The 14,801-nt window shown below is 47.4% G+C and overlaps 1 protein-coding gene across 3 annotated transcripts in view; it reads right to left on the bottom strand.

The window, feature by feature from the left end:
* TBC1D32 (TBC1 domain family member 32) overlaps window positions 1–14,801 on the bottom strand; it is a 2,506,374-nt gene that overhangs the window by 399,370 nt on the left and 2,092,203 nt on the right. For all 3 annotated transcript variants that reach the window (XM_069606604.1, XM_069606605.1, XM_069606606.1), the window contains one exon: window positions 2,543–2,658. In XM_069606604.1, the coding sequence (XP_069462705.1) occupies window positions 2,543–2,658 (116 nt within the window). The remainder of the gene's footprint in view (window positions 1–2,542; window positions 2,659–14,801) is intronic.

The following is a 14,801-nucleotide window of genomic DNA, read 5'->3' as shown; positions in this document are numbered from 1 at the left end:
CACAAATGCAAAAACCTAATATTAACAAGTCTATCTCTGGGGATGCCATAATCTAATCCAAAACTAGAGTTCAGCAATGGCCAGCAAAAAGTTTCAACGTAAGTGTATTAAATCTCTTAGCCAGCCAGCAAACCCTATTCTAAAACACAAAAGTCCCACTATCCATCTAATAAAAGTTCAGCCATAATCTACAACAGAAGTCACAAACAGTTCTTATTAGTATAAACTGGCCCTGGTCGTATGGCCAGTACTTGACGGAGCTAGGTTTCTCCATTAACTATCCAAAGTTCTGTGTGGAACCATCACAGAACGCTCTGTTCATGGGCAGCCGTCTCACCATGGTCACATGCCTGGCTACTCCCTCCGAGTAGAGCATGGCGGCCATCTTGGGGAAGTTGCAGCGCTTGACTTCAGAGCTCCATCAAGTCGCTGTTGGGCAGGATATCCTCCTACATCCACCTTGTTCCCTTTTGCAGGCTCCAGATGAGGCCTCTTCACGAGTTTCTAGATGCAAGGTGGCTGCCGGTGACTGGCAATTGGACAGACAAGATTGCCCCCAACCAGGAGTTCAGGCAAGCTCTACGATGGTGGGGCCTGCATCTCACACAAGGAACTCCCTTTGAAACCCCTCTGTACCAGACAGCGGTCACCACAGACGCATCCCTGAAAGGGTTGGGGGCCCACACCAGACAGTCGCACACCAGAGGCCTTCGGCTCCAGGAGGAGAAAGACATCCACATCAATGGCCGGGAGCTCCAGTTAGTCTTCTGGGCACTCAAGTCATTCCAATTTTAACTGTGGGGGAGGGTGGTGCGGATCTTCACCGACAACACCGCCACCATGTTCTACATTCAGAAGCAGGGTGGGACACGCTCCCCTGTTCTTTCCCTGGAAGCCCAGTGCCTGTGCCACTGGGCCATTCTTCAGGACATGTTCCTCATTCCATTTGACCTGGAAGGCGTCAAGAACACCATTGCAGACTCGCTCAACAGGGAGCTGCGATCCTGCCACGGGTGGGAGCTTCATCAGGCCAAGTTTCCGTCCTCTTCTGAAAGTGGGGTCAAACCCAGATGAACCTCTTTGCGACGGCGCCCAACTCCAAGTGTCAGAAGTTTGCCAGCAGATTTCCTCAACCGAGGAGCATGGGGGATGTCTTCTCGTTCCTGTGGGACGGGCTCACCCGGTACACCTTCCCACCGATCCTGCTCCTGCTATGTGCGATCAACAAACTCAAAAGTGTCATTGCAGGGTGATACTAATTGCTCCGGCGTGGTCACAGCAGATCCGGTACCCGGACCTGCTTCGTCCATCCGGCTGCCTCCACTTCAATAATAACACCTATAAGGCATTCCCCAGAAATAGGCTTGCTTTTACCTGCATACTTCTGAACACCTGTGGTTTGGATTAAACATTCCTGCTTTCTTCCTGACAAAAACTATTACTAAATGTTCTACCAAAAGCGATACAGGGGTAGCACTCAGTGCCACATTCCCGGCAGCTTTGTAAAAGTTCATGGAAGAAATTACACTATTTGGAAAAAACACTTCTCTGTAAGCTCGAATTCTGGCAAAGTAATAACATAATGCAGGCACTAATTTACTCCATGTTTATATAATTTGAAACAGCTCAACACTGTCACATACAAGAATTAATTTGGATGCAGTGAGCTAAATAAAGGCCCTCTATACTTTTTTTATGCATTGGGAGATTCACTGTTATTTTCATTGACCACACCAATATTAGCATCAATAGATAAATAAATGTCAAGTTCTAATAACAAAATAACAAACACATCAATATACCAAGTAGCATAAATAACAACAATACAAAAAAATATGCACCCAAGTGAAAAAAATATTACGGTAGCAAGCAGTATTGAAACAAGAGGCTCATAACATGAGCATACAACAACTCTCAATCAACGTATACACTATCACTAGCTTCTACAAAATAGTTGCACCATAATAGAGGTTTCAGTGTGATGCACTCTTTCTGTATCATGGAGCAACTGCTGCAAAAGCTCCAGCCCAGAGTTGAAGCTCTCCACAGCCACACCCAAAAAGTGCAAGGAAAGGTATAAACAACAATTGCCAATCCTTTATGGTCATATGCTATTTTGGGTCTACTGCCCTTCACAAGATCACATGAAAATGCTTTTCTAGCTAATGCAGTATGGTAGGCACCATAATTAAGCTTATTCACAATAAAAATACAACTTAATCAACTCATATATGGATTTTGGGGTGATTCTCAAAGAAACAGCACTGCAACCAAAACCTATGTTTTCCTCTGCCTAAATGTATCTGACCACATGACCCTATACTTGTACTATTTTGTGTTAATATGTAAAGCACCTTGGTGAAGGCTCTCTTTAAATGCTAATAAAATATAAAATACAACAAGTATCCTATAAAGACAAACTAAATGACAATAGCAGTTTACACCACTTTCAACTTGCAAACAGATGGTTAACCTACAATGTACAATTGCACAAACATTTAATTTCTTGTATTAATAGAAAAAGATAAAAAGAAAAGGATATGAAGTGAAGATGTTGTTTTTGCTTGCTGCCTTTTCAGAAATGTCTCGCAGTGCTTCAGTACTTGAGTGAGCGCATGTTCTGCATTATCTTTCAGCAGATTTAGGTATTTGCCATACCTGTCAAAACAAAGAGGGGTCTAATAACATACTTGTCTCACTGAATCAACCATATCAAAAGCTAATTAAAAGAAATATGCATCTTACCTGTTTTATATAAAAGAACTATTACAGGCAATATATACCTCAAAGTGATGGCGGAATTGTTATTACATGCATGCTTTAGAATGCTTCTGCAAAGTGGTGGTCACTACAGCTTGTGCCTTATAAATCAACAACAAATAAATATACTTATGTCACAATGATAAAAAAATGACTTCTCAAATAAATATTGATATATTGCTACTGAATCTTTGTGTGATGTGACACTGTCATGGACATGACCCTATCTGAGGGTAGGGAGGAACAGAGATCCTTCCCGACCTGTGATAGGCGATCTACCGGTGTGTATACCTAACGCAGAGGCAAAGTATGGAGTTGGAGGGTTGGCAAGCATAGAATGGACTGGCATTTGTGACGATTCATGGGATTCTGACACTTTTCCACAAGGGGTAGACCTTCCTTATGACGCTAGGGAGTTGAGGCTGCTACCCAATATTCCCCCTAAGAATGGTAATAAGCGGGAGCACCTCATAGGGAGGGGCTTCGTTCTCGGGGATAAAGACTCCCTTTGCTTTATGGGAACTCCCTCATAACCTCTTAAAGGATATCCCTAGTCAGGAGTAATCTACCTCATCACAGTGGTAACACTAAGAGAAGTCAAAGAGAGGAAACACCTGGGAGTAATCTCCGTTGTAACAATGGCAACACCAAAAGAAGCCACAGAGAAGAAGTATTCAGGAGTAGTCCCCCTTACTGCAGCAGCAGTTGGCAATGTAGTAAGGAAGACACTCTATGGAATATCTATCGATGCAGTAGTATCTTGCAAAGGTGTGAACAGACCTCGACATGGCCACCCTGCAGATATTCAATAACAGGACACCAGAGAAGAAGGCAGTTGTGGAATAAACGGCTCTTATAGAGTGTGCCGACCAAGACGCGTCCTGTTAGTGATTCAGCGACAGTAGGAGATGCAAGCCAATAGCCATCAAGAAGTGGAGTACTTAAACACTGACTTGCTCAACAGCCGTGGGGCAAAAGCCACAAACAATTGAGGACTTGCTTGGTATGGGCAACTTAATACTTTAAAGGTTGCATGACGTCTAAGAAATGCAGCGATCATTCCGCCACAGTAGAATGAGAGTCAAAGAAGAGAGGTAGGACCAAAGGTTCATTAACATGGAATGATGAAGGCACTTTGGGCATTAAAGTGGGATTTGTCCGTAATAGGACTTTGGATTTGTGAACACAAGGTAGGGTGTCTTGTAGGATAAAGGTTGGCTCTTCCCTACACTCCTGGCAGAGGTGATGTGACCAAGAAAGTTCCTATTAACTTGGAAAGAACCACATTCAGCTTCCAAGCAGGAGCCTGTGCCCAAAATGGCAGGAAAACATGGAAGAGTCCCTTGAGAAATGTCTTAATAAGTTAATTGGACTAAAAGGAAGGCGCGGTAGTGAAGCAAGTAAATCTAGAAACTGCCACCAGATGGACCTTAATAGAGGAATGTGCAAGATCACTGCATTGCGGTCCAAGCCAGAAGGTATGGTAGAATGTCCTGAGGTTGGAAATTGAAGGCGTCAATGTTATTAGTAGCACACCAAATCATCTGTGATTATAGCAAGAGATGATAGAAGGTGCACAAGCTTAAAAAGAATATGCCTGCAATTGTGTGGCATGGGGACATAACTGTATTCTAGGGAATCCGGAGCCAGTCCAGCAGATTGGGAGAGGCCAGGTCATGGTGCAGGACCACTCCCTTGTCTCTGGAGAGATTGAAGACTAGAGGCAGTCAGATGGGAGGTGCTGACGAGAGGCTGAGGAGTTCCAGAAACCAGAATTGTCTTGGCAAGACTCAAGCCACCAAAATTAGTTTAAACCACTCTTGCCTGAAAGCATGCCGGACCCCAGGATTCTGGCTTGAGGTAACCTGTTGGCAAAAGCACTGCATTTTGCATTTTGCATTTTCCTTGGTGGCAACACGTCCTATCTGCGGAACACCCAACATCCGGAAGATGTTATGCTAGAAAATGTTGTATAGCGCAGCTTACACCTTAAGGCAACATGTTGCTGTGGGAAATACAATGATAGCAGCAAGCAGTCATAATAAAAGAAAGAAAAAGATGTTTGGTTAAATAGAAAATGACTTGAGGGCCCAGAACACTGCTCTCAGCTCCAGGACATTTAAATGTAACCATTTATCATCTTACGACCACCGATCCCTGGTAGTTGCCGGTGAGGCCTCCCCAGTCCTCCAAGCATGCATCGGTCGTGACCGTGATCTGGTGGACTGGTGGCTGGAAAGACGCTCCCTGAGAGTGATTGGTGGGCACAGACTACAAGCGCAGGGTATCGTAGAAAGTGTGTGAGTGACATATTGTCATTCCAGTAACCCAAAACCTGTTTCTAACGGGCATTCAGAAACTCCTAAAGAGGCCTCATCCGAAGCTGACAGTGTTTTATCAGGGAGATGCAGGAGGACATCATCCCTAGAAGACACTTCAAAGTGTGGATTGACGTGACTTGCTTCTGTGAGAGCAAGTGGGTTTTTGCAAGAAGAAGAATGACTTGCTGTAATGTTCTTCTCCTGCATAATCCTCATCTGATAGATATTCCGTCTAGCTCTACTGCTTCGGAAAACTTTCAACAGGGGGCGTTAGTGGACCTCGACCCAGCTGCTGACCGTTGATCCGTCTTGCTTGGCATCTGGTCGTCGGCTCCGGACGTGACAGCAGGCGTCGTATAAATACCTCATCACAAGGCCCCACACCTCAATTTCCCCCCTTTTACCCCAAGCACACACGCTGCATAGGAAAACAGAGAGAACAAACAAGCTAATAAGCTCATAAAAATGAAATAACTATAGACATCCAAAGGAGGAAGAATTGCAACAAACACTACATATAATATGGCAGGAAAGTCAGAAAATGGACACAGAGGACCATCACCAAGTCAATGTGAAAGACAAGATGCGCACCAACCACCGACTTTCTGAGCAGGCCTGGATGGGAGAGGAGATGAGGAACCTGTGGCAGAAGAATCCGTACAGAGAACATTACAGTAAGTAATTTCTCCTTCAATGGATTGCCTTACTCCCGCAGATTCCTCATCTGATAGACTCCTAAAGCAGTAGATGAAGGAGGCGGGCAAAAAGTTATACTGAGACATTTTGCAGCACTGCCCTGCCAAAACGTGCATCAGTTGTACGAGCCACATCCAGACCATAGTGCTTAGCAAAGGTATGAAGGGGCGACAATCTTGCAGTGCGACAAATATACCGGACAGGGACTCCCCTCTGTAATGCTGTTGACGTTGAGACTCCCCTTGAAGAATGTGCCCTGATGCCTGCCGGTAATTCCTTTCCAGCGGACTGGTACCATTCCGCTATACAGAAAATTGTCCAGCAGGATAAAGTGTGCTTAGTTATGGACAGGCCCTTACGCGCTAAGGAAAAGACCACAAAGAGCTGGTCAGCTCTTCTGAAAGCAGCTGTCCTGGCAAAATAATAATTCAATGCCCTTTTTGGATCTAGGCGATGTAACCGTACCTCCTGCTTAGAAGGGTGCGGAGGAGGGTAGAAGACTGGAAGGTTGATGGATTGCGACAGGTCGAATTCTGAGACAACCTTGGGCGGGGGAAGCCAGGCCTTACCCTGAGTGAGACTTTCTCCTGCAAGAAACGCAGGAAGGGTGGTTTACAGCATAAGGATTGCAGTTCACTCACCTGCCTAGGGGATGTAATAGCCACCAAAAATGCCGTTTTCAAAGAGAGAAGTCTTAAGGGACAAGCATGCATAGGCTCAAAAGGAGCCGCCATCAGAAAAGTTGGTACCAGATTAAGGTCCCAATCCGGGACAACAAAGGGAGTTGGGGAAACTTATTTACAATGCCTTTCAGGAAATGTGCCATCACCGGGATCGTAAAAAAGATCCTTGATCCAGGGATATCTCAAACACAGACCAGGCCGCCAAATAACATTTGACTGTGGGGACCTGAACGCCTGCTGAGACCAGTGACAGAAGTAACTCCATCACTGTAGTGGTGGGGCAAGAGATAGGGTCAATGCATCATGGATGCAGATGGATGCATCATGCCTCAAATCATCTCCATCTGCATGTGTACAAAGATATTGTAGGCCACCTGCGTACAGCCAGCAACACCACAAGTACTCCTTCAGAGAGGTCCCAGTCATCATACCTCATCCTCTCAAGAGCCATGCATGTAGGTTGAGGGATTCCGGGGTCGGTGGAGTATCTGACCTTCCGAATGGGTTAGGAGATCCAGCCACCGAGGCAACTAGTGAGGTGGAAAGATGGATATATCCAAGAGTACCACGTTCTCCTCCCCCAGTCCGGGCCGATCAAGATCATGGTCCCTCGAAACCTCCGGAGAACCCATGGAATGATGGGAATCAGAAGGAACGTGTAATGGAGAGGGAACTTCCAATCCACCAGAAACGCATCCCCCAAGTGCACCGTTCACTGGGAATTTCCTCGAGCAAAACTGTCTGCACTTTCTGTTGCACTTCCTGGCACACTTCCCACTCGTGCTAGACCATGCCCTGCTTGCTCAGAGCATCCGCCAAGTTTTTCTCTGTGCCCGCCAGATGAACTGCTGAGACAAATCCGGTTCTCCAGCAACCAAAGCATCATCGTCTCCACGCAAAGGGGGCGGGAGTGCACACCACTTTGTTTGTTGCCTGTCAGAACGAGTACATGTTTTCCCGGCAGAGAAGGGGCAAATGGATTTAGGGTAGGCCTGATAGCTAGGAACTCCAGCCTGTTGATGTGCCATTTGGCTTCCATTTCTGACCAGAGGACGCTCACCAGCAAATCCTTGCAGTGGTCCCCAAGCCTCCAGAGATGCATCCGTGACCACTTGGGTCTGAGGCCAAGGAGGCCAGAAGGGTTCCCCTGCCAGGAGACTGTTGCATTCGCACACCAAGACAGGTCATTGATCACTGATGCGGACACTCGTAGGAGATACGAGAGAATACCGAGGTACTGAGACCACTGACGGATCAGGAGCCACAGCAGGGATCTCAAACACAAACTGGCCTCTAGCATTAGAAAAATGCAGGCCCTAGGAGGCGGAGGAAAGAAGCTGCTGGTAGAGTGGCATGGTTCCGGATCAAGTCGACCATTTGTCTCACGCTGACTACTCTCTACTCAGGAGGGAACTGAGGATGCAACATCTTCCCGGCAAGAGGAGCCTCCTCATGATGATCCTGAGACCTGCACCGAAGACCTGGTGCAGGGCATTCAGCTGGGGGTAGGTGAAGAAGCAGTAATCACTGCAGGATGCTGCAGTGGCATGAAGGAGGCAGAATACCAAAATCCGCTCCAGCAAGACCTACCACTGCTGAGAGGTCCTAAAAAGGAGCACACTCACCTTATTCCACCCGATCCATCACTAAAGCCTGGTTCAGAACGGTTAACCATGCCTCCCTAGGAAAAAGATAGCCCAAACAAGAATCAAGCAGAGAGGAGAGACTTGAGGTTGTAACCACTAAACCCTAGAGAAGGACTGGTGGGCAACTTGACAGAGTCAGAGATAAGGCAGGAAGAGCCATCCCTATGAAAACATGGGTGATGGGCAGGGAAACACAACAAGTTGAGAATCCACAGTCAGAAGATCCATTTGAAACCATGAGGGTACCATTACCTATGGGGAGAAACAACAATAGGGGAACACAGAAGTGGAGAGCAAACCATTTTCACTACAGCCAGAAGGCCTCTCTGAGGAAAGGGAAGGATTGTCCCCGAAGGAAACAGCACAACTCGGGTTTGCAGTCCTACAGCAATGGCCCGAAGACAAAGAACACTTTGACCTCCTATATTGCAAAGAGTCAGGTCGAGGAAATGATGTGCCTAGTCTGTGGGGTGAGGGGGCTCATTGAAAATCTGTGTCCATGAGCCAGATCTTACCCCTTAGTAAAACCAGCATCACAAGGGAGGAGAAGGAGAAATGCTTCCAAAGGATGCTCTCACCATCGCCATAGCTATGCCCAGGGTAACCTGCCTGAAGAAACCATCATGGTGGCAGTTCAGGTTCTGGGGAAGGTTGTCTGGGCCTTTTTATACTTGGGCAACACCAGTAATGCCATGAGAGCAGAAAGGATATTATCACCCGGTTCCAAGGCAAAGAACAACATGACCATTTATAGCATCCTCCAGTACTGGATGTTTTACAGCACATCCAGGGTCCCTGTCCAGGTGGTTGGCACAATCTGGGGCACAAACGTTCAGTTAAACCTGAATCGCCCTGAGGATCTGGTGTTCGGGAGCAGGTTTCTTAGTTTAGGTAATGGATGGAGTATCAATGCCCCAAAGTGCAAAGTTGTAAAAAAACACTAGCCATTTCCCCTTGGGTAAACCAAATGATCAGGTGGTATGGCTGTGGGGCCATGGGACATATCTACTACCATTGCCCCACAAGACCTCCATATCAGGTCTGAAAATGTGTTTTTTATTTTAGACGAAAAAATTAAAAAGACTGATTTAGAAAGCCCGTTCCGTGACCGCAGAGTGGTCTTTCTAAATCTAACTGTCACTGTCCTGGCACACACAAGTGCACGCAGGGGCTGACAGGCACGACCGAGATGAGCAGAGGAAGACGGAAATGTAGGTTCTGAGGTAAGTGTGTGAATCTTTATGTGTCTTTGTGTATGTTAGTGTGGTGAGGGGAATGGGGAAGGTGTGTGTACACTTGTGTGTGGGTTTGGGTACATTTATATGTGCAGGGGTAACATAGGGATGGAGATGGGGGAGGGTGCAGGATTAATTGGAGGTTCGGGGTGAAACCCCATGATTTCAAAAGTGAGGGAAGTTGGGGGGTGGGAAAAATAGATATTTAAGGAATATTAAAGGCTGCACCAAACCGGCCAAATAAACAGCCTTTTTTGTGTGCAGCCTTTAATATTCGACAAGATAACATAGAACCCCATATCGACCTCCCCAGGTAAGCCTTTGACAGAGAAGTCACAGAAGGGAGAAGGTCTGAAAAATCATCTGGGAAAAGAAAGATAACTGGCAGAAAAAGGAGGCGGCTTTGAAGAAAGGGTGGATATGTGGGAGAGGATCAGGGTAATGAAGCTGTCATGGGGCAAAAGGGACACTTCCTGAACTGGGATAGGTGGTTTACCAGGGTGTACCAGAGCCGGTCGTACCCCAGATGTGGAATGAAGCAGTTGGGATGGCCCAGTCACTGCCCCTTTGGAGCGTGCACTGTATAGGAGTGTTGAAAACACTGTCTCTTCCCCAATCCCTGTCACCCTCTCCTTTGCTTGGAGTTCTCTTGTGTTTTTTTCAGAACCACAACCAAGAAAATCCAGTGGAGTGGACCGGACTGGGGAGGAAGTCCAAGGAGAAGGACAGGCTTCGAGAGCCCCTTTGAGAGGGTTGCTCAGCAAAGGAAGGCGGGGGTGAGAGACCATTCTGGGCTGGCGACCCCCGTTTGGGTGTGCGGGGATATTGAGGATGAGAGAGGACAATGACAGAGGTGCGTTGGCCTGAGTGGGTTCCAACACCTTAACACCTGCAGTGGACAAGGGAGGGCATAGGTGGATGAGCTGGGGAGGTGCCCTTGCGCAGTATCGTTACCAGGATGGTGAGGAGATGGCAAAGGCCAACGGAGAAGGGGGTCCCACCCTTAATTGGCAGAGACTGTCACAATTGAAAGTGACTTTCAGGTCAGCCTGGAGGAGATCAAGAGGGATGCAGACGGATATTGGGGCGAAGGGGGCAGACCTCTCGGCAAGGGTGGTCAATCTAGAATACAGAATGGAGGGGGTTGGAGGCTAACCAGACCTCAACAGGAATCCTGGAGGTGCAAAAGGAAGCATACTTCCTGGAAGTGGAAAGGAGGGAGGAAGAACTGCGCCTCAAGGTGGATGATATCGAAAACCGTGAGAGAAGGAACAACCTCCGGCTCTTCGAGCTGCAGGAGGTGGAAGGAGAAACCCCAGTGGGCCTGGAACGCAAGATACAGGAAATAATAGGGATTTTCCTGGGCTCAAAGGAAGGGGAGAGGGAGGACGGAGTGCACCGCACTGGGGCACGAAACAGAGGACCTTGCTCGATCCTGGCGCGGTTGCACTACTACAGTGATAAGATGAGAATTCTCGAGAAGGCGAGACGCATGAGGGAAGTGGAGTATGGCGACTCCAGGGTGGCTATCAGGACTTGTCAGCGCATATTCTCGCAAGGCACAAGAAATGTGGGCCCCTCACCAGGTGGCTCCAGGAAAAGGGGGTGAGATACAGGTGGGGTTACCCCTTCACGCAGATCTTCGAGTGGGAGGGGGTAGAGAGACACCATCTGGTAGTGGAGGGAGAGGTCAAGCATGTCATGGAGGAACTGGTGGGATAGGGCAACAGAACTCTCCCAGAGGGTGCCGAATAAGGACTGGACTCCCAGTGTGAACTCTAAGGCCCGGAGACTACGTGGGGGAAGCACAGAGCACAAGGGGCTCGGAGGTTCCAGAGGCTTAATACCCCATTGCCACGGAAGGATGACACCTAAGAGGGGCATAAGGACTCGCTTGGTCTCCTAGGTTTTCTTGGTCGTGCCCTGGGCCCTGTACCTGGAGCCTCCCCCAGTTTGGTTGGAGAGAGGTGGAGGGCAGGGTGGGACTGGGAAGGGGTGGTATTTGCTTGCTCAGTTGTTGGCAATTGGCTTCCTGATGTTGAGTTTAAGGGGGATGCAGAGGGGGGAGAACAGGGAATGCAGAGGTGCAGGGTGGGATGCAGGGGTTGTTTGTTCGGGCTGGAAAGTTGATGAGGTGGTGGAGTGGGCTCCTCAGTGGGAGAGCGGGGGCTAAGGGAGATGGGAGGGGGAACGAATAGTATGTCCAAGGCAGGGGACGTAGTCCTGGGGTTTGACTGGTGTGACCAGCATGGTTGGGACTCACAGTTGAACACCTCAACTTGGGAAAGGGGGCAAGGGTGAGCTTGGGGGGGAGGATCTCATGCAGCAGGTCTTATGGGTGGAGAGGATAAGGTACCTGGCGGCACAGGTGAAGGGTAATGGGTGAACGTTGAGACAAGGTTATGGCTGAGGTGAGGATAGCCACGCTGAATGTAAAGGGTCTGTGTTATGACCCAGTCTGGGTCATAGCGATATAAAAAGGATACTGTGGCAGGTACACTTCATAGATGCTTTATTCAGTTCTTCAGTTACAGGTACAAATCAGGTCTCACCAAGTTCATAAGGATATAGGAGGAAATCATAAGGGAAACCCACTGGTTCCCACCACCCAGGCTATCATTGCTCAAGTGTCTGGAATAGAACTCAATCATATACAAACACTCCAAGCTTACCTCATACATTCCACAAATGACATCACCACATACATACAGCGTTCAGAGGGTGAAACCAGAAGAATGAAGGCTAATTACAACACCTCCTTCCCTTACAATCATAAGCACACCATGACCTACAACCAGCATCACACCTCACCATCACAAGAACCTCAAGCACCTCGACACCTCCTTCCCTACTGTCACAAACTCACCCGAGGACGTACACACTTCACATATAAACAGGACATCCAACAGACCTAACACAACTCCTCTGCCAAGTCACTCTAAATAGCCAAGAAGGTAAACAGCTGGACAAACCGGCGTAACTAACAATCCTGTAGCGGCACTCCACCAACAAAACAACAAAACTTCTATCCTCCAAAGAAATCACACATCACCTTCCACCCGCCGCCACCACCACCAACGGTTAACCAGCCTGCCACGCTGAAGCACAAACCTGCCCCTCTGGGCTACTAACCAACAAACCATAACAACCTGGGGGAAACAGGACACCTCCTGTCCACCACTGCCACTCACAGACCTCAGGGCTGCCACACCTGAGCACAAAACGGCCACCTGTATGGGCTGGCACAAAGTCTGCTACACACCTACAAGAAACATCTCTAACATACTACTCCAGACCATAATATCGTGGCAACTAAAGAGACAGGTGCCTACAATCAACCAAAACACACTCACCTGACTCATCCTCAACCACTCAACATTCATTGCAACACTCACAACAAAGGCAACCAGTGGGGCACCAGTCAACCATATCACTAGACTACCTCAAGGTGTTGGCCAGACACCTGAGCCCTCATAGCTTCTAAAATAAACAACCAGGTAACCCTACCACTGAGATGTTCTGTTGGCATGCTCCAAAGACCATCCAAGAACCTAATCTAGGACGACCTCAGAAAGTACATTTCAAGTAAATAAGCTGTAATAATCATAACACACCATAAAAACTTCTCTGAGCCTCACCACATACCATAAAAACTACTCTGAGCCTCACAAATCAACATCATGACTCCGTAGAGCCGCACAAATTACTATCATGACTCCTCTGAGGCGCACAAATCACTATCATGACTCCTCTGAGCCGCCGCACAAATTACTATCATGACTCCTCTGAGCCGCCGCACAAATCACTATCATGACTCCTCTGAGCCGCAACGATCACTATCATGACTCCACAGAGCCGCACAAATGACTATTGTGACTCCTCGGAGCCGCACAAATCACTATCATGACTCCACAGAGCCGCACTCATCACTATCACTAGTCACATCCATCATGACTCCGCAGAGTCTCTTGACTAGCCACAACTAGTCATCGCACACACACGTCATACTGGTTACATGCACGCCATGCAACCTCAAACAGTTCTGCAACATAGCCATTCAACACTGAAGAAAAGACATGTTGGTTACTAACCGGTGGAAATCGTGGGGTGTGGGCAAAGCCCTAGCCACACTCCAAATCAAAAGAACACGTCCTTAAAATTCACTTACCAAACAAAACACTTCAATATGACATTACTCTAAAATAATATCTGTAGCGTCAAAATCTATAAGTCCATGTTGTCCATTCCAGGAACAATGCACCAAGCTGCAAATCCTCAACATGGTTAATAACTAGACAGATCAGAGAGCATAATAGTAACAAACCTAAAATGCAACATAATACATGCCCCAATTGTGACCAATCATAGCATGCGCAAGGATGCACCACACATACTCACTTTGAACTCACTACTCACATAAAGCATCACTAATTGTTATACATGTTAGTGAGACGTTGCAAAGTGAGAAGATTTCCTGAACATCCTCAAAATATTAACTGAAATTCCATTTGTTGTCACTTGCTAAAAGTCTCTGTTGCATACTTGCAACGTAACCTTCCTGTAAATCCTTCAAAAGGTTAACCTAAACACATCTTCATCACTTCCACGAAAATGCCAACTCATTTGCCTTACTACAAAATACAAAGCACCAAACTGTTTATCTAAACAGCATACGTTCCAAACAAAATACGCTTGAATAAAGTTGTTGACCTTGCCTGAATATTTCCCAGATAAATGATTTAGACAACCAAATGGCAAGCAGTACAATGACCTTTTATGCACATTGTCATTTTGTCCCCAGCACTTCACCGGAGGCACTGTACCCTTTATTGCCTCCCAAAAACCAGTACTGGCCACCGTACTAACCAGCACAAAGACATCCAAGCTCCTTCACCAGCTCTGACCACGGAGCTTCACACAAAAGAAGCTCTGCTCATATTCTGTGCGCTAGATTGCTTGTACCAGCACAACACACGTGGCATGACAAAAATGAGACTTTACCCAGCAGTATAGGACACCATATTTCTTCGGCACCATGCCCCAGCGTGAAGACTGACAGTGCACGTACATGACACTTTTCTCATTTACTTCTGAAGACGAAAAACGTCCTCACGTCCCCTAACGTGGTGAGGTGCTTTATTCTAAGCATTCAGATCCACCGTTGGTTTCTGCTATGAAACAAAACTTCACAGGCAGGAGGAACACCTACGACCCCACAACGTTCCACAGGGATGAGTAGCCTCACCGACATTCCACTGTGAGAGGGAAAGCGGTCGTCACCTCACTCCACTCCAACTTCTTACCGATCGCCAGCCCCTTCAGCAGGAGCGCTAAAGTCATCACTCTCCAAAGAGTGCTGAGCTGCTCCGAACTCCTCTCACCGACCGTAAGATCAGCTCATATTCTATGTGCTAGATTGCTTGTACCAGCACAACACACGTGGCATGACAAAAACGATAC

Source organism: Ambystoma mexicanum, chromosome 4p, assembly GCF_040938575.1.
Source record: "Ambystoma mexicanum isolate Mex_15411 chromosome 4p, UKY_AmexF1_1, whole genome shotgun sequence".
NCBI lineage: Eukaryota > Metazoa > Chordata > Amphibia > Caudata > Ambystomatidae > Ambystoma > Ambystoma mexicanum.
The sequence above is the reverse complement of the archived record's forward strand: the minus strand, read 5'-3'. Positions and strand labels throughout refer to the sequence as shown.